The 18,042-nt window shown below is 32.9% G+C and overlaps 2 protein-coding genes across 3 annotated transcripts; one reads left to right on the top strand and one right to left on the bottom strand.

Annotated features, from left to right (window-relative positions):
- LOC109339594 (protein REVEILLE 1-like) lies at positions 5,491-8,888 on the top strand. Of its 2 annotated transcripts, XM_019577061.1 has the most exons (7): positions 5,491-5,685; positions 6,011-6,125; positions 6,623-6,757; positions 6,861-6,972; positions 7,109-7,170; positions 7,347-7,757; positions 7,864-8,888. In XM_019577061.1, the coding sequence occupies exons 2-7, from the start codon at positions 6,114-6,116 to the stop codon at positions 8,509-8,511; spliced, it is 1,380 nt and encodes a 459-aa protein (XP_019432606.1). In that variant the 5' UTR covers positions 5,491-5,685; positions 6,011-6,113; the 3' UTR covers positions 8,512-8,888. The 2 variants fall into 2 exon arrangements, with proteins under 2 accessions (XP_019432606.1, XP_019432603.1); XM_019577058.1 differs by having other exon boundaries at positions 5,491-6,125.
- Positions 9,453-12,457, bottom strand: LOC109339586 (protein SET DOMAIN GROUP 40). Its single transcript, XM_019577050.1, has 6 exons — positions 12,272-12,457; positions 11,973-12,120; positions 11,531-11,662; positions 11,264-11,404; positions 10,435-10,728; positions 9,453-10,118 (listed from the first exon to the last, which is right to left on the bottom strand). The coding sequence occupies exons 1-6, from the start codon at positions 12,406-12,408 to the stop codon at positions 9,498-9,500; spliced, it is 1,473 nt and encodes a 490-aa protein (XP_019432595.1). The 5' UTR covers positions 12,409-12,457; the 3' UTR covers positions 9,453-9,497.

The following is an 18,042-nucleotide window of genomic DNA, read 5'->3' as shown; positions in this document are numbered from 1 at the left end:
TAGGTGATGTGTCTAATGGTGGTGGAGTGAGAGGATTTGTTGAGTGATTTAGGAGATTTTGTGTAAGATGATATGTATTTTTGCTTGTTTAACAAGCAAGCTTCTTACATGAAAGTGATGTGACCTTTTCGATGACACATTCTCGATTAAACCATTCCCGAGTATTGTTAGCTAATACCCATTCGGATAATAAAAACCTCCCAATTTCAGTTTACGGTTAGAACTTCGAAACACGAAATTCGGAGTGAAAAATAATTAGAAATGCGTTCTGGACAAACCAAACTTGATGTCTATCTTGACTCGAAATAATATTTCGAAGCCAATGGTGCAATCGGAATTCGATTCTGAGGTACAAAACTCAAAAACACGTTATTGGGCCGAATTTGGACGAATTTGGGCCCGACAGCAGCTCAAAAACTTTCCGTCACAGAAAATTACGAAAATTTACGCCAAAATAGGAAATCACAAAACAAGACTAATACTTAACTACAGTTTAGTCTAATTCAATACCTATTAATTTCTAAAATTAATCGTTGTTAAAATAATTAATTAATAAAACATACATAGAAAATTCACGGTGTTACAATCCTCCCCCACTTATAAGATTTTCGTCCTCGAAAAATAAACATACCTCTTAAGAAAACAGATACGGGTAGGACTCTTTTATGGTATCTTCGACTTCCCATGTCGCATCTTCTCCGTTTGCTTGACTCCAAATCACCTTCACTAGGGCAATCTCCTTGCCTCGTAATGTCTTCACACTACGATCAGGAATTCTCGAGGGCATAGTTTCAAAAGTGAGATTATCCTTTAGCTGGATTGAATCGGATTTGATAATGTGTGACGGGTCACTAATGTACTTTCTTAGTTGAGACACATGGAAGACATTATGTAGGTTTGACAATAAAGGTGACAAGGCTATTTGGTAAGCTACTGGCCCGACTTTTCTAAAGATTTGGTATGGTCTTATGAATTTTGGGATAAGCTTACGGGCTTTAAGCACTCTGCCAATACCAGTCGTTGGAACCACCCTCATGAACACATGATCTTCTTTCTCAAAACTGAGAGGGTTTTTCCTTTTGTCATAATAGCTCTTCTGCCTACTTTGAGCTGTCTTCATGTTTTCTCTTATCATTCTGATCTTTTCTGTCGTCTGCTGAACCACATCGGGTCCTAGTATCAGATTCTCCCCTGCTTCAAACCAGCATAACGGTGTTCTGCACTTTCTGCCGTAAAGAGCTTCATATGGCGCCATGTCGATGCTTGAATGGAAACTGTTGTTATAGGTGAATTCTATTAAATGTAGATAGTCAGCCCAACTTCTTGAATTCTCCAATATGCAAGCTTTGAGAAGATCCTCCAATGATTGGATAGTCCTTTCCGATTGACCATCCGTCTACGGATGGTAGGCTGAACTCATACTCAACTTGGTTCCCAAAGCTGTTTGTAAACCATTCCAAAACTTCGAGGTGAAGCGCGAGTTTCTATCCGAGATGATATTTGTAGGAATACCATGCAATCAGATAATTTCTTTGATATACAACTCCGCTAGCCTTTCCAAAGAGTATTTCATATTAATTGGTAGAATGTGAGGCGTGCTCGTCAAACTTTCCACAATTACCAAACAGCGTCATAACCCTTATAGTTCGTGGAAAACCGCTCACGAAGTCCATTGAAATGCTATCCCATTTCCATACAGCAATATTTCTATGAAATGAGTAGTAGAAAACGAAATGAGATAAAAATTTATGAACCTACATTTGTATATACTGACATTAAATTATTTATCATTTATGTTTAATATAACATAACTAATCTACAGTTTTTTATTACAGTTTTAGTCTTTTCTTTCATTATTTTTATGACCAACTTATTATGAATGTAATAATAATATTATAAGAGTGAGAATCCACATATATGAGTATCCAGTAATTTAGATCTACTAACTAAATCAATCAATTAGATATCCCTATAATTAATGTAGATGATGGGTAAATTTAAGTGAATCTCTTCTCATATTTATAATGTATCATATTGTTATTCTATAATTTTTTGGTAGTACGAAGGATATTCCCCACCTTCTTAGGTAATGAACTAATTCATTTCAAGGTTTGTGGATACCACTTCCAATATCTTTGAGATTTAGCAGTATCTTACATTATTAGACTATCATCTTATTAGTTTTTTATTCTATTGTTTGAATTTCAATATTTTAATTTAAAAATATATCCAAAGGTTGTCGAGACACTTTAAAGAAATCGATGCACTTCATCAAGATGGCTTTGAATCTAAATGACCATTTTTTCGGCAACATTTTAAGGAGTTATTTTCCTAATATTTTTTCCTAACATTTCATCAATATAATCATAAGAAAATAGATGTATAATATCTGCACAAGAGCACTAAATTACTAACACTATTTAAATATTTAACTTTTTTTACTAAAAAATTAGATTTATTACCTAAAATGTGTTGTCTTAAGAAAAATTAAAATTGATTTCTCAACATGCTATCATATAACAAGAAAAATATCGATTTAATAGGATAAGGTTCTCTTATGATTACTAGATAGAATCATATTCGGTATCTGATAATAATATTTATTAAAAATAAGAACCACTCAACCTACAAAATAAATTATTTATCCATAAGGTTAATGATTACTCATGTTATAACAAACACAACTTATTATCATAGAAGATAGATTAACACTCACTTTCTTACATGAAGGAAAATGGAATGAAAGAGAAAACATCGAAAGAAAGTTGAAGGAGTAAAAAAAAGAAGTAAAATTTTGGTTTAAAAAAATAAATGAAAAAAGTTATAATTTTTTTTCTCCTCTTATTTGGTTGTACAAAAAATAAAAGGAAAATAAAAAATAATTATAAAATTACATAAACCATGAAATAAGAAATGTTACATTTTCATCATTGCTCTTAATATTTTATTTTTAGCATTTACTCAACATATGATATACATACTTTCATTGACTAAACTAACTTTTACAAGTATAAATACCAAACAAACATTTTTATAGACAAAATATTATGTAGAAAAATTTAAATATATTGATTTCCTTATTACATGGGTAATAAAATAAAGGAAAAAGAATAATACAAATATATCACCTAACAAATCATAAATCTCCAAAAAAATAATTAAGGAAAATAAAATAAAAAATAAATGCATTTTATTATTATGCAAAACATTTATAACGTTAAAGTTTTATTTATTCTTATTGTTATGGTGATAAACTCATTTGTAGAGAAAGTGAGTTTGAAGAGAAAATGCAAAAAAAAAACGATTTTAAGTATAAAGAATGAGATAATTGATGGTTTAAATAAAACAAAAAATATTGTGATGATTTTATCAAAAATAATAATTTTTCATGTACTTTCCTCTCCTATTTGAGAAAAAAATATATTTTAGCATATCACTCACATTATTTTTTTTCCTCCTCTGTTTAGTTGTAAACCAAACAATAGAAAAGTTACATTCCTCCATTTTTCCCTTTACCATTTTCATTCATTCTATTTTGACTAGAGTCAAACATAGGTAGAAAATTGTGGCCATAAAAATTTGAGGTTCTAGAAATGGAAATAAAATAATAGTAGAAGAAAAAAACGAGTGGTGTAGAGTGGTTTACATCCATTTCATTGCTGTACACGTGGATGTACTTTATTGGTTTGACGGCAAGTGGCGATGAGGTGGCGAAAAGCGCAAGTGAGAAAGTGACGTGTGCTCTTTATGATCCACAACTCTTGACCTACCTTATTTCCCTTTTCCCTTTTTCTCAGCTCTAGATATTTAATCACTTTTTTCTCTTTCTCACAAATATCCTCTTATGCCTTGTTTGTTTTAATTTAATGATAAAATAAGTCCGCATATAATTGATTATTTGAAAATCTATTACTGATGCACGCCAACTTATATTTTAAAGATGTTTGGTAGCATCATTTCCTACCGGCTCATAGTTCCCGACCCTTCACTCATGTATTATTTAGAAGAGATCTACTTATTTTAAAAGTAAGTTGAAAAAAACTACTTCATATTTATTTATTTATTATAGGAGAATCTAATAATTTATATATTACTACTTATTGCTCCTTCTTATTCATTATTATTTATTCTTTTAGGTTTTTATTTTTTAATTATTTTACAATTTAAATCTGGTTAAAAAAATCAACTTCATATTTATTAATAATTATATCTATTTTTAATTTGGAAAATAAATAGAGATGCTGTAGATAAAATATAATAATTTTTAATTACCTTAAAAAATTATAGAATGAAGGGATTATATTTATTGTTTATTCTCGTTGAATTTCGTTAGATTCTTATATGCGTTGGACTGTGTTTTTTCCCATTATTACTCCCTCGAGAAGCAGGAAATATTAGTATGCTATAAATATATAATATAAGTTAATTTAGAAAAATATTGTCCATTCAATTTTTATTAATTTGATTTGGAATGCTTGTGCATATTAAATTTAAATATACTGAAGACCCTTATTCCTAAAGTAACTTACTCAGCTTATTTTCTGTTTTTTAGCATATAATTTATTTTCCAACTTTTTTATATTCTCCTAAAATGTAAAAAATTATGTATTGTAATCAAGAGGATTAATTAAAAAAATTAGATTGTATTTTATTTTATTTTATTTGAAGTCAGTTTAAACATAAACTTATACAAACAATTTAAAAATCTAAAAATAGTATCAATAAAACCCAACATAACTATTAGATCGTTTTATTAGTATTGGTGGTCGGTTAAGTTGCCCTTAATCTAAAATAAATATTTATAATTTTATACGTAGAAAGAACAAAACCTCCTAAAAATATTTTTGAGAAAAACATATATGCAATTAACATTGTTACAATTATTTACATTGTGAATAAATCATCCATAATTTATTTTTAATTATTAAATACAAATGATATAAATAAATAATAAATAATATATTGATTATGTATAAATCTTTCGATAGTCGGTTAATATTTTTATTTATTTACCATAGATGACCATAAATAATCTCAAAATTTCTGTATGGGAGCTTTGGAAATAACATTTACGCAATAACTAAGGTGTGGGTCCTATAAAAGCACGATTAGGTGTAGGGTAACATCCGCGAATCTTATGAATATTATCCACAATGAGCTGTTCTCAATTTCCCTCCACCCAATTAAAATAATAATAATATTAATTATGGACCAATATTATACAATTATTATTACTTTATTAAAATTTCATATCTTGAAATGCAATTAATTAATTAAAAATATAGAAAAAAGTGCGAAACAGCCACGACAAGCGAAAGCCACGTGTAAAGTACCTCTTTCGATTTGAACCACATGATTCCATCGAGTTCTCGACATTTCGTTTAAGAAAAAAACTTTTTCTGTTTTCGACCACATAACACAAATTCAATATATGACGTGGCACCTCATCTTGCTCTTTTTATTTCTCTTTCACTTCACTTTTTCTTATATCTAGTTTTTCTTTTTCTTCTCTCTCAATTGTTTCTGTAACTTCAAGCTTTCAACTTTATTCTCTTTGTTTTTCGTTGAAAGGAACAAACTTTTCCCATTAGAGGGGATTAGAAGCTTCATCATCGGTGAAATTCAGAGCTTAAAATTCCAGTTTTTCACGAACTGTTGTGTTGTGTTGTTTCCTTGTTTTGTGAAGTAATCGTGAACCTTTGATTTTCAATCCATTTTTTTCACCGGAATATTGTTATTCAGCCTTTTTCCTTGGTGGGTCTTTGTTGATTTTTTTTTCTGTGGACGATTTCCTTGTTCAATTATATTTGAGATTCCGAGTCAATTTTGGGTGGAAGATTCTGTTTATGTGATCAATAGTTTGTAGTGTTTGATCGCCAGATCTTGCAGTGTTCTTCAATTCTGAGATAAAATTGTTGTACAAAATCTGTTGATTCTAGGTTTCTAGTGGAGAAAGGGAAAGGGTGGTTTTTTGTGACTTGTGTTGAACAATTCAAGAACTTATATAAAGGAATATTAAGTTTTACTATTTGGTGTTGTGAAATATTTGGATAATGAAGGATAGTAACAGCTAAAATCCGAGTTGAAGATCTTGACCAGTGGATTCTGCTTTTATGGCTATTCAAGTATGTAATTTATGAGTTTCTCATTTTTTCCCTTTTGTTATTGATTGTTTGATGATTTACTCAATTTTGTAGAGGAACTGGGTTTGTTGTTTGTTTTGATTGTATTTTTTGTATGTATGAATCATACTTATAAATCTGGACATGTTAAGGTTCCTTTATTATGTTGTGTCTGTTCTAATTTCTAGCTAAAAAATATTTCCATTTGAGTAGGATATGTTTGATCCTGATAAAGGAAAAAAAATAGAGAAGATAAGTACCATAAACTGATTTGTTTATCTCTTTCAAATGCCAACTATGCTTAGATTTTATGAATGGGTTAGATTTGCTACATGCCTTAATGTAGAAAGAATGGTTCACTTAAGCAATGAATGATTCCTTGGTGAATAAATATTTTCTGGTTAAGATTTGGTGGTTTAGTCTAGTTGTTTTTTAAAGTTAAATTCCATTTTCGGCTTTATTGTTACATTATATTTATTTGCGATTTGGATTTGGTGTAGGATCAAGATGGAGTTACTAGATTACAAGGTGGTCTTTCTCAAGGAAATGGAGTGTCTTCGAGTCCTGGTGTGCATTCTGTTACATATATTCAACCACAGGATCAGTTTTCTTCCGGAAATAGCAATGCCCTTAAGGTTTTCACTTGATTCCCGCGTGTTTGTAGCACATTATAAACTTCAATTTTGATACTTTTCATTTTCATATCAGTTTTAACCAATTTCTTATTTACTATAATAGGTGAGGAAAGCATATACTATCTCTAAGCAAAGAGAGAAATGGACAGATGAAGAACATAAGAAGTTTCTTGAAGCTTTAAAGCTTTATGGCCGAGCCTGGCCACGAATTGAAGGTATAAATCAATTTAGAACTTATATATCTTAGGAGGGTATGCCAAATGTATTCTACAAAAAGAATATAAATAACTAAGTGAAGGAGAGTATGATTGTGTTTGGTCTAAGTTTTTGGATCCCTTATTTTCACTACAGAACATGTTGGCACAAAGACAGCTGTTCAGATTCGAAGTCATGCTCAGAAGTTTTTTTCTAAGGTTTACTGCTATATTCCAGTACCTATTGTTTACCATATTTTGTACATGGCCATAAAAACATATATGATGATGAAAGTTTTGATGAATCTTGGAGATGCAAGAAGTGCAAATTTCATTGAGTCTGGATGGTTCATATTGAATTTACTCTAAATACTTTATTTTTATGTTCATGGCAGGTTACTCGTGATTCAAGTGGGAGCAACACAAGCTTGGTTGAGTCGATTGAGATTCCACCTCCACGACCAAAACGAAAGCCAATGCATCCTTACCCGCGTAAATTAGTTGAGACTCGCAAGAAGAGAGTTTCAAATACAGAACAGCCACTGAGGCCCTGCTCCCTTAAGTCATCACATTTCGATCAAGAAGACATATCTCCCAAATCAGTATTATCTGCAGATGTTTCAGAAGCACTTGGTTCATCGGATTCAGATACACCAACTCAAAGTTTATCCCCATTGTCATCCATTAATGGTGTCCATACCAGTGGTTTTTCTCATGTTGAACCCAAAACATCATTTGAGGAACATGGATCTCCACCACCAGCTGGACTAAACACTGGTTTAGCTCATGATGAGCAACCTCTTGAGGTACTTCCCTATTCCATTTCATTTTCTTTATTACAACATCATCATCATCATTAGAATAAGCATATAATATATGGTTTTTATTCTTATGTTTGATCTTAATGTGTAGAAACTCGAGCTTTTGCACGATGAAAGTGTTTCTACCAAAGAAGTTGCAGCAGAAGAATCATCCGGTTACACTCTCAAACTTTTTGGGACAACTTTATTTGTAACAGATACCAGCAGACCATCTTCTCCATCAGTGGAGGCATGCAAACCAATACCTGCCCCGTATTACACGCAACTTCAGAGTGAAAATTCTGATATATCTGAAAGTCTTTCACCTATTGTTCCTTGGTGGAGCATTTCCCTCGATAGACCTTCAATGCCACTGCACAAGGAGCATGAGGGGAAACATATAGATTCTAATCTCATGGACTTTGAAGATAAAGAGGTCCAGAAGGAAGGATCTTCAACCGGTTCGAATTCGAATAATAGTTCAGTCCATGATGGAGAGAACAATGAAAGTTCAGGTGACCAAGCCAAAAGTCATGTCACTCATGTGCATTGCTTTAACAAGGTGGATGAACTGTTGAACCTTCTTGGCCGCACCAATGCACAGAGTGAAATATCAGCCATATCTAAGCTAAGAGTGAGACCTAATACCAGCAGGAAAGGATTTGTTCCCTATAAAAGGTGCATGGCAGAGAGAGAAAACCATAACTTATTAGTAACAGGTGAAGAAATGGAGATGCAACAAATAAGGCTATCATTGTAACACTCACCTAATGGATTTTTCTTCAGAAAAGATTCACCTTTTACAAGTATAATGTAGCATTATAGCTACATTTCAGATTGTGGATGAGCTAGCATGCGAAAAGAATAAAAGGGGTCTGAAAATTTTGACATTTTCTACAGCATTGCAAATTCTCCAGTTGTTGAAGTGCACAAACCTGCATTTTCCTAGATATAGAGCTTCACTGTTTTTTGTAATACCATGGCCTGGGGTGGTAGTAGGCTTTTGTATATCTCTAAATTATTTCTCCCACCTTCAACTGTGAATTGTTGACTTCCTTTGTTCTTATATTTTTATGCATATTAAATGTGTTTAAGTTACATACATGTGCGAGTGCAATGCATAGTATGTTGTTCATAGGGGCATGTTTTATGGAGCTTGTGTCTTTAACCTGTTATTTGCTTTGTGATATGTGGAGAATTAAATATTAGTGTAGTAATTTGATTTGAACATCTTATACTTATTATACCATTTATTATGCAGCTATAAACTTATGTTATTCAAATCTCTGTATGTCATTTATGTTATGGTATTTAATATGTCTCCAACAATAACAAAGTTTTATATCCCATTAAGTGAGATTGATTTCATAAATCGAATGACCTGGATCAACCAATATTGTGTAGCATATAATAATAACAAAGTCTTATCTACTCCAATGAATCCATTCCAATCTGGATAGATTGTCTAATTCAGAAGGGGAAAATGTTTTCTTAATCAATTTAAAATTTCTCAGTTGGGTATTATCAGGAAAATAAAACTCTCAATTGGGATTAACTTACTACAGCATAATGTTCCTAGGATAATGTCTTACAGACAGAAACGCTATAATAAGGTTAGTTTTGCTATTTCATTCTTCTCCAGTAAATAATATCCTTTCTCTTCAACCTTTCAGTCAATAAGAAACTATTGTAACAAAGACAACACAAAATGGAAAAGCTTAATTACACTGCAAGTTCACTGTAGCATTACTTCATGAAAGAATCCAGTATTTCATTGCAATAAGAAATACAATTGACAAGGACTTTCTTATACCTCACCCTCCATTGTATAGCCCATTTCCACCTATCCATGCATCTTCTTGTATTTTTAGATAAAATTTTATCAGTAAAACTGTGAGCATCCTTCATATTATGAGCTTCTAAGAAGGTATAAATCTCATCTTTGGAAGACATTAATTTCGTGAAGTCCATGAAAGTATAAAAATCTTGACAATCTATTGCATTCAGAAGCAAGTTGTCATCATCAATACATGTCGGCATGTTATGCAAGACAGCATGGCAAATTTTGGAAAGCTGTTTCATGATAAAAATTTCGTTTTCGGGAGAGAGTTGAGAACCAGCATATGCAAGATGTCCAACAGACCTCCTTTTATTTTGAGGGGTTGCCCACAACCGCAATGCAGCTAGTAGTGCAAATGAAGGCCTACCGTTATGATGGATATAGAGCGATTCCTTAGACCAAGAACTGGAAGAATATACAGCAGGTTCTAAAGGAATGAAAACTTTGTCATTTGGATTTTCATGCAGTAGAAACCCGTAGTGTTCAAGAAGCTCCAAATTGGTGTAAGTTCCATAACATAATAGAACCTGGTAAAAACAAAGTAATTAGTAATGCCTTGTTTTCTGATCAATGAAATGAAGAGAGAATGGAAAATATGAAATTTGAGAACTGGTTGCTTAAGGCATGTAATCAAACCCTGCAAAATTTAATAGTCTACAGTCTGAGTAGAAGCAATAATTGATGCATTGTTCCTAGAATTTTAACTCATGAGGTAAACAGCGGCCATTAAAATATGGAGAAAATGGGAAACAAAGATGAATTTTTAACTGTATAAAATAAAGCAGAAAGGAAACAAACACCAACTTATCTAAAGTTTCCAACATTCAAGTAGTACTGCAATACCTGGTCTCCTTTCTTGTAATTTGCCCTAGCATAAAAGCAATATGCATTAGCATCTTCCTCAAACCCGCCGTCAGTTAATCTCTGAGAATGAGAATCAAGCTGTTCCGAATCTACCAGCATAGTATTGCCTCCATTTGACAAGTCAGTAACATGGACGGAAGAGTTAGATAGTAAATCCTCACCATCCCCAATGCTACATGGCTCGTCCCCAGGTGCATCATAGTTAAACAAGTCCCCCACGGGGCATAAACACCCAGCTTCATCCCATGGTACATGCAATGTCCGGGAAGATATCTAGAATATTTTGAAAAGGTTTAAATATAACTAACTATAGACAACGAGAGAGAGTTCTGATTTACCCCTAACAACTAAAATAAATATGAATACACCTTGTACGGCATGAAGGCGGCTGAAATCAATATTTGAAAATGTTTTAAATTAATTAACTTAAGGTGTGTTTTCAAGTTGGTTCTTGAAGGGTAATGGGAGGAAGGGAAATGCTTGAGAGCCATAAATGATAAAATACACTTGTAAGATGGCTCTGAAACCTTTCCCTTCCCTCCCCTCCAAAGCCCAACAACAAAAAGGCCTTAAGTAGCACAAAGTGAAAATGTTCAGCAAAAATAAGTCTGTCTTATTTCCATGGATAAGAAGTACTGATTCAGCCTCGGAAAAGTTTATTCAACAATAGCTAATATCATTAACAATACCGTAATCAAGAAAATGAAAAGAGTGCTTGCACTTTAGGTATGTATTGGAAAATCAAATTGAACATTTATAGATAAACTACTTTTTCATGCATTGATCAGTCATAGGTGAGGTTTCTAACCGTTGCAGCAGCCCAAACCCAAGCCTTAAATGTTAATAGTCGGGGCTTAAGCTTGAGTTCTTCCATCAAAGCTTGAGCTTCTTTCCACTCTGATTTGGCTTTCAGTACAGCCTTTTCTGTGACCCACACAGCCTCATCTACCTAATAACAACAACATAAAGACGATTTCTAACATAACATGCTAATAAAATTCTGTCAAAGGTCATTAATTTAGATGCAATAAGCTAACCTAACGAGAGAAAGTAAAATTTGAAAGAGAAACTGAACTTGCAGAGCATGTTTCTCAAATTCACCAAACATTGCTAGTATGTCATAACTCTGTGGCAAATGCATGAGGTAAGGATGCCACCTTGAAGTCTTTCCTTTACCCATTTCATACAACAAGCACACAGCCAATATCTGCATTATACACAAGCTTAGAAGTAAGTACACAAGACTCAATTGTATAAAAGACTCAACAATAAGCAATGATACATTACGCATACAGAGCCCGGTCCGGTTCAACTACGTATACAATAATTTGAAGTTTTAACAAAAATTATATGGTTTGGTCACTTTGGTGACTTGGTCCAATAACCAATGAAGTATAAAAAAATGGCTTTGGTGCATTTTCACAAATGAAATTGCTGGCAAACCAATTTCAACATAGCCATGTAAATAGATTCAGAACCATGAAATTGCGAAAAACGGATAAAGTTAAGATAGAAACCTGGGTTGGGGAGAGAGAAGAGTGGTTATTAACAGAAAAGCAGAGTTTTTTATCTTCCATAACACTGTCTCTTGTCATTAAAGCTGATTTTGGAACCTTTAGAATCAATTCTCCCCTCTTAAGGTCTCTCACAGCACCCAAACCTCTTCTGAAACATTCTCCAAATAATATATGAAAAAGGGTAAAAATATTTATCAGAAACAGTTCAAAATTATCAAATTTTAGATCATGATCAGTTTGACTTATTTCAGAGAAAACACAAGAAATTGAAGAGATGAAAAAAATGGAAAAGTGAGTACCCGCCAGAGTGAGGAAAATTAGAAAGAGAGAGAGAAGAAGAAAGAGAATGTTGAGGGTGGTTGGTGGTTGTTGAGTCTGATATTCCAAGTTTTGCTGCCCATGTTAAGAAGCTTTCAAGGTTTTGATGTTCCTCCATGGCAAAACCTCCAAACCTAGTTCCTCACTAGTCACTACTCTAAACACAAGACTCGCAAACTTGTTTTTTTTTAAACAATATATATTTGATATCAATAAATAAGTTATATCATTTGACCACTAGACATGTTATATTTAATTATTTTTATAAAAATATTTTTAAAATTAAATAAAACAATACATATCTCATACTTTACTATTTTGACGAGAGATTTATCTAAGCAACACATAATTTGATCACTTTAGTACATATATGATAATGAATGTCAATACACATGATTTAAATTTTTACCAAAATATTGATATAATATAATAAAACCAAGTAGATCCTCAAACTATTAAAAGATTCATGGTTAGAAACATAGTTATTAAAACCGTACCGTACCGGCCGGTTCAACCGGAAAACCGGTGAACCGGTCTCCTAACCGGTACGGTACAGGTGTTGAACCGGCCAAGTATCAAACTGGTCAAAACCGGTCAAACCGGTGAACCGGCCGGTATTTTACTAAACCGGTCAGTTATACACACATATATATTTTTTTTTTAAAAAACTTAAAAACCCATTACAAGGATGACTCATCTTTCTAACTTTTCTTCAAGACACATGCTTCCAAGGCATACTTAGATTACACATTTTGGTTCCTAACATTCGTGTGTAATCTCAGTGACATTTGTGTAATCTTGGAGTACTGTCTGAAAATAGGATTTGGTAGAAAAGTATAATATTCATATAAGACAATTTTGACTCATTGATGTTAAATGTTAAAACTCTAAATTTATTTGTTTTATAGAGTGAGTTGTGAAGTTATGTCATTTACTTATACTTTGTGGTTGTTAAGTGATACTTTTGGATTGATATATGTTTTTTAATTTAGACTTTGAATTTGTTAAAGACTTAAAGTTGTTTATTTATGTGAATTTTGAGTAGATTATAAATATGGATTATAAATTTGAGTATCTACCTATTTGAATTTTTTTGTTATAGGTTTATATATATATATATAAATATAAGTAAGTATGTCCGATTTAACCGGCATGCGGTTTAATTACTGAACTACTGGTTGAACCACTGTACCACTATACCAGTACCCTGACCGGTTTGATAACCGGTACGGTTTTAACAACTGGTTAGAAACTTCTCTAAAAAAGTTACCTCCTATTCCAAAAAAATTATAATTTAAAATTTATTAAATGATTTAAAATTTTAATATATTTAAATTAAAATTATATAATTTATTAATATTGGAAACTAAATTAAAATGAAATAGAAAAATAATACGTGAAAAAGATAAATTAATGTCATAATAAATTTATATACTGATATTATATTATTCATCAATCAATATTTACCATCATGAGTTCTTAAAAAAATTAATATAAATAAAATATAAATAATATTTTAACTTTGTATAAAATCGTATACGCATAAATATTACATTCTTAAAATTTATCATGATATTAAATTTCTTAGTATTATTATTTGTTATCTTTGGGTTGGGCCTATCTAAACTCCTCCATGAGGCAAAGGTTTACAGTTAAGTGGACTTCATTATTCTTAGCCGAATGCATTGTTCATTATCCAGCATCTTTGTCATCTTTTTTAGTCTTTATAGCTCTATTCTTTTCTTTTTTTCCAATTTGTTTTTCTCCCATGCATCATTATTTGGAGTGCGACAGTTCAATTCAATTTTTTATACAATTCAAGAATTGAATGAAAAGATAGGTTTTCTTTAAATTGAGAAAACAAAATATATATTTTGGAGTAAGCATAAAGTTTAGTATGAAATTATGTTTGGAAGTATATTTGGGATTGAAATTATAATTTCAATAACCAAATTCATGAAATTATGACATAGTGAAATTATGACATAGTGAAACTATTGGTAATATTTGGTCTATATCATAACAATGTAAACTTATATATTTAGATGTACATTAATAGATAATATAAGCAATGCAACTAAATCGTGATTATCACTATCACCATCACCAATTTATTATTTTCATTAACATTATTATTATCATTATTACCATCATTCGGCCACAAACATTGTTAGTTTTATCATTGCATTAAAACCATTAACATTTTCACTAATACCTTTTTATCACACATAGTCTTTGTCATGGCTAGCACTATGCTAATATGACAACCGCCACCACCAACTATATTTATCATTATCACCACATAATGTTATTATGGTTGTCTAATGAGAAATTCAACACAATAACAATGAAAACTATAACAATTATATGTAGTGAATAATAATTTTCCCAACTTGCTTGAATCTATGAGGAGCAATAACAGATAATAGTAAGTAAGAATAGAGATGGAAAAATGGACATTGTCCACATAGCCCGCATTTTTTTGCGGGCAGGGCATATAAATTTTGCACATTTGCTTGTTTTGCCTGCCAAGTTCACAAACATTTCCGTTGGGCATGCGGGCGCCCATAAACATGATTTAAGGAAATAAGTAAGAAAATTTTAAATTAGTTATGATGTAATGTGATTTTTAATCCCTAAAAAAATTGTAATCTAATGTGATTTGTTAAACTTCATATAAAATATTAAAAAAATTGTTAATTTTTTATTTTCAATTACTTTATGTAATTTAATTTCATTTATTATATGAATTTTTTATTTTTTTTAATTATTAAACAATGCCCACGGACCACCTGCAAGCCCGTTAGTCCGTTTTAAAACTGGCAGGACATAGAATTTTGTCCGTTAAACCAATGAGGGCACGTAAGCACCCGCTTAAATTTTTGCGGGCATTTGCAGGCGTGGGCAAAACGGGTCGGGTGGCTCATTTTGCCACCTCTAAGTAAGAATCACAAGGGACTTTTAACGTGGAAAACCTTCACCATGTGAGAAGTAAAAATCACGGGCATAAGTTAGTCAATCAAGCTCCAATGTGATCAAAATATGAATACAAGAGTGTCTCCAAAATACAGCACAAAACATGCTCAAAAATATGAGTTACAACAGAGCAACAAGCTTGAAAATGAGAACACAAAGTTGCAAAAAAAACCAGAAAAACAGTTACTGTTATGGCTCGTTTTCTATCACCTCGGACGATGTCTCACTGATCCAACCGTTCAGAATGAAGTACCAAAAGCTATGAACCCGCTATCCAAATTTCAGCCTGGTCCAAAGGTGAATGAAGACACAATCGCAAATTTCTCACAACTGCTATGAGTTAATGCGGGTTGAGTTCTTTCAACTTTTCTCTCACTTTTCTATTGCCTCTTTTTGCTTAAAATGATTGCACACCCTGACATCTAATCAATATTATTCGTTGACAGCGTGAAATTACACACAATATCACATCCAGATATACATGCATGATATACACAATATAGATCACAGACATAATGCACAATTATGAAATGATGTTATAACTCAAATCATGAGGATATATATTCACACTCTCAATTTATGCATGATATGATTATTTCATCCATCCTTACACAGTTACACCAATATCCTCCCAATATACTATTCGAAAATAACCAAGAGAACAAGTCTCATAACAAGCCAATTTGATCGTACCAAAAATAATTATTCCACGCAAGGATATATGATCGATCGATTCCGAAAAACTATCCATTTTCGAACGGTGTCGTATCAAACACGTTCTGAACATCCTTCTCATTGATCGTGATTGTAAAGAGGCGTTGTTAGAGATCGCCTAGTTTTCACTTTGAGAATTGTCCGATCCAACAAAATACCTCATCTATGAATACAAAGGACTCGTCTCACCTAGACTCCCCCTCAAGACTTTGCTGACGAATCATCGCCATCGCCGTCCCTCTCAACATCGCGAAGCTCGATCGTCTCCCATAAATTTCATCTCCACTACTTCGTTATTCATAATGAGTATGCATAATAACTGAAGTTAGCCGATTAAATAATTTAATTATTCTTTTATATTGATCGGCTCATCCTAAGACATCACCTAAAGGAATGCTTCTAGTGGGACCCGATCTTATGTTATCATGTAATATAAGAATAACATTCCTACCACTACGAAACACCTGACCAAGCCTATTACGGTCAGGCGACATTGTTGTGTGGTATCATGTAATCCTTTTTAGGCATATCCTTGCTCACGACATCCTCGTCAGAATCCTTGCCCGCATAAAGCGCAAAAACAAAAGTAGCAGTGTACATTTGCCGATTTGAGCACCAGACTCAATCCTCAGAGCCACGATCTTCCCCAAGTGTAAATACACTTCACACCCAAGCTAGAACTATTTCCTAAGTAATAAATCAATCAACGACAGTCACAATTTATGTATGTCTTTCGCCCAAGTGAGAGATTCTCGCTTAAGCGACCAATTCATCAAAACAGACTCAATTTCATGCATGGTTCTCGCTCGAGCGAGGGGACTATCGCTCAAGCTAAAAATCCACCAAAAACTGATCAAAATCACCCTCTGGTCTCGCCGGGGCGAGGGACAGTCGCTCGGGCGCCCAGAACTGCTCAGAGCAGGCCAAACAACAGCTTGGTCGTCGCCTAGGCGAGGACCACTTGCCCAAACGAGGCTGGCTCACCAAGGCGACAATTGGGGGCTTTAGCCATTGCCTCTCCCTTCCCTAGGTGAGGCTGGCTTGCCCAGGCAAGGTAGTCCACTTGCCAGGACTATTTCCTCGCCCTTTTGGGCTACCGGATCGAAAATCTCTGTTGTTTTCGATCCCTACACGTTCTAGTTTCTCGGGTGGTGTTCCTTCATGGATAAGAACCACAAGACTTGATATTTTATACTATCCTAGGGGCATAAGACTAAGAAAACATCCGTACTTAATCTAGATACACAATCATTTGGTTATGTACGAGTTTCTAACAAAAATAGAAATAACTCCCACCTTTAGTGGTAGTTGGGAGATCCGGGTGTCATATTCGGACATCACTATGTCACGATGTATTCTCTTTCACCTTGGATTGTAGTGTGGTTGAGTTCTTTTCCGTGAATGCGTAGGTTGTCTGACTTTGAACGCCTTGAAACTAAACACAAAAACCAATCAGTGATTCACGATTTAAATCGTTTTCCTACTAACTCTAAGCTAAAGACATCATTTTAGTCCATTCTAAGAACATCCGAGACTTTCATCCATCCAGTCCAACATTCATATTCTTGAACCATCATTTATCCTTGAAAGTCTCATTCACGATTCCTATCGTGTTCATGATCATTTCAACACCTTTTTACAAGGATTGATCTCATGATCAAAATGTCATTTTAAATCAAAACATCCTTTGATTTCATCATCATCTCTTTTCATCAAAATCAACATATGCATATATTTTAAACATTAAAATAGCCCCATGAACAACAATATTTCATGGTTTGAAAACAAAGATTTCTAAATTCACAAAAACTCATTTTTCGCGTTCTTGCGTATAACAAGATATATGAAGGTTTTTAGAAAATTTTGACGGTTGAAAACGTTCGTAACATGCGCATAAACGCCATACTCAAATATCGTAAACAACAAATGGCTAGATTTTCTAAAAGATGAAGAACAAGTATGAGAGTTTACCTTAGTGTTCTTGAGAAAATCCAAATGAAGAAGAAGAGAAAGTGATGCCAAGGGTTTCTCTAACTTGAATGGCTCTTTAAGTAGAGTAAAT

The sequence above is a fragment of the Lupinus angustifolius genome, chromosome LG02, assembly GCF_001865875.1.
Source record: "Lupinus angustifolius cultivar Tanjil chromosome LG02, LupAngTanjil_v1.0, whole genome shotgun sequence".
NCBI classification, from domain to species: Eukaryota; Viridiplantae; Streptophyta; class Magnoliopsida; order Fabales; family Fabaceae; genus Lupinus; species Lupinus angustifolius.
The sequence above is the reverse complement of the archived record's forward strand: the minus strand, read 5'-3'. Positions and strand labels throughout refer to the sequence as shown.

Bases quoted from the DNA above. Each gene is read 5' to 3' on its own strand.
- LOC109339594 (XM_019577061.1), top strand. The intron at 7,171-7,346 runs GTTTACTGCTAT...TGTTCATGGCAG, and splicing joins CTCAGAAGTTTTTTTCTAAG to GTTACTCGTGATTCAAGTGG. The intron at 7,758-7,863 runs GTACTTCCCTAT...CTTAATGTGTAG, and splicing joins ATGATGAGCAACCTCTTGAG to AAACTCGAGCTTTTGCACGA.
- LOC109339586 (XM_019577050.1), bottom strand. From the start codon at position 12,408: ATGGAGGAACATCAAAACCTTGAAAGCTTCTTAACATGGGCAGCAAAA. The intron at 11,663-11,972 runs GTTTCTATCTTA...TGTATAATGCAG, and splicing joins CTTCTCTCTCCCCAACCCAG to ATATTGGCTGTGTGCTTGTT. The intron at 11,405-11,530 runs GTTCAGTTTCTC...TGTTGTTATTAG, and splicing joins TTGAGAAACATGCTCTGCAA to GTAGATGAGGCTGTGTGGGT.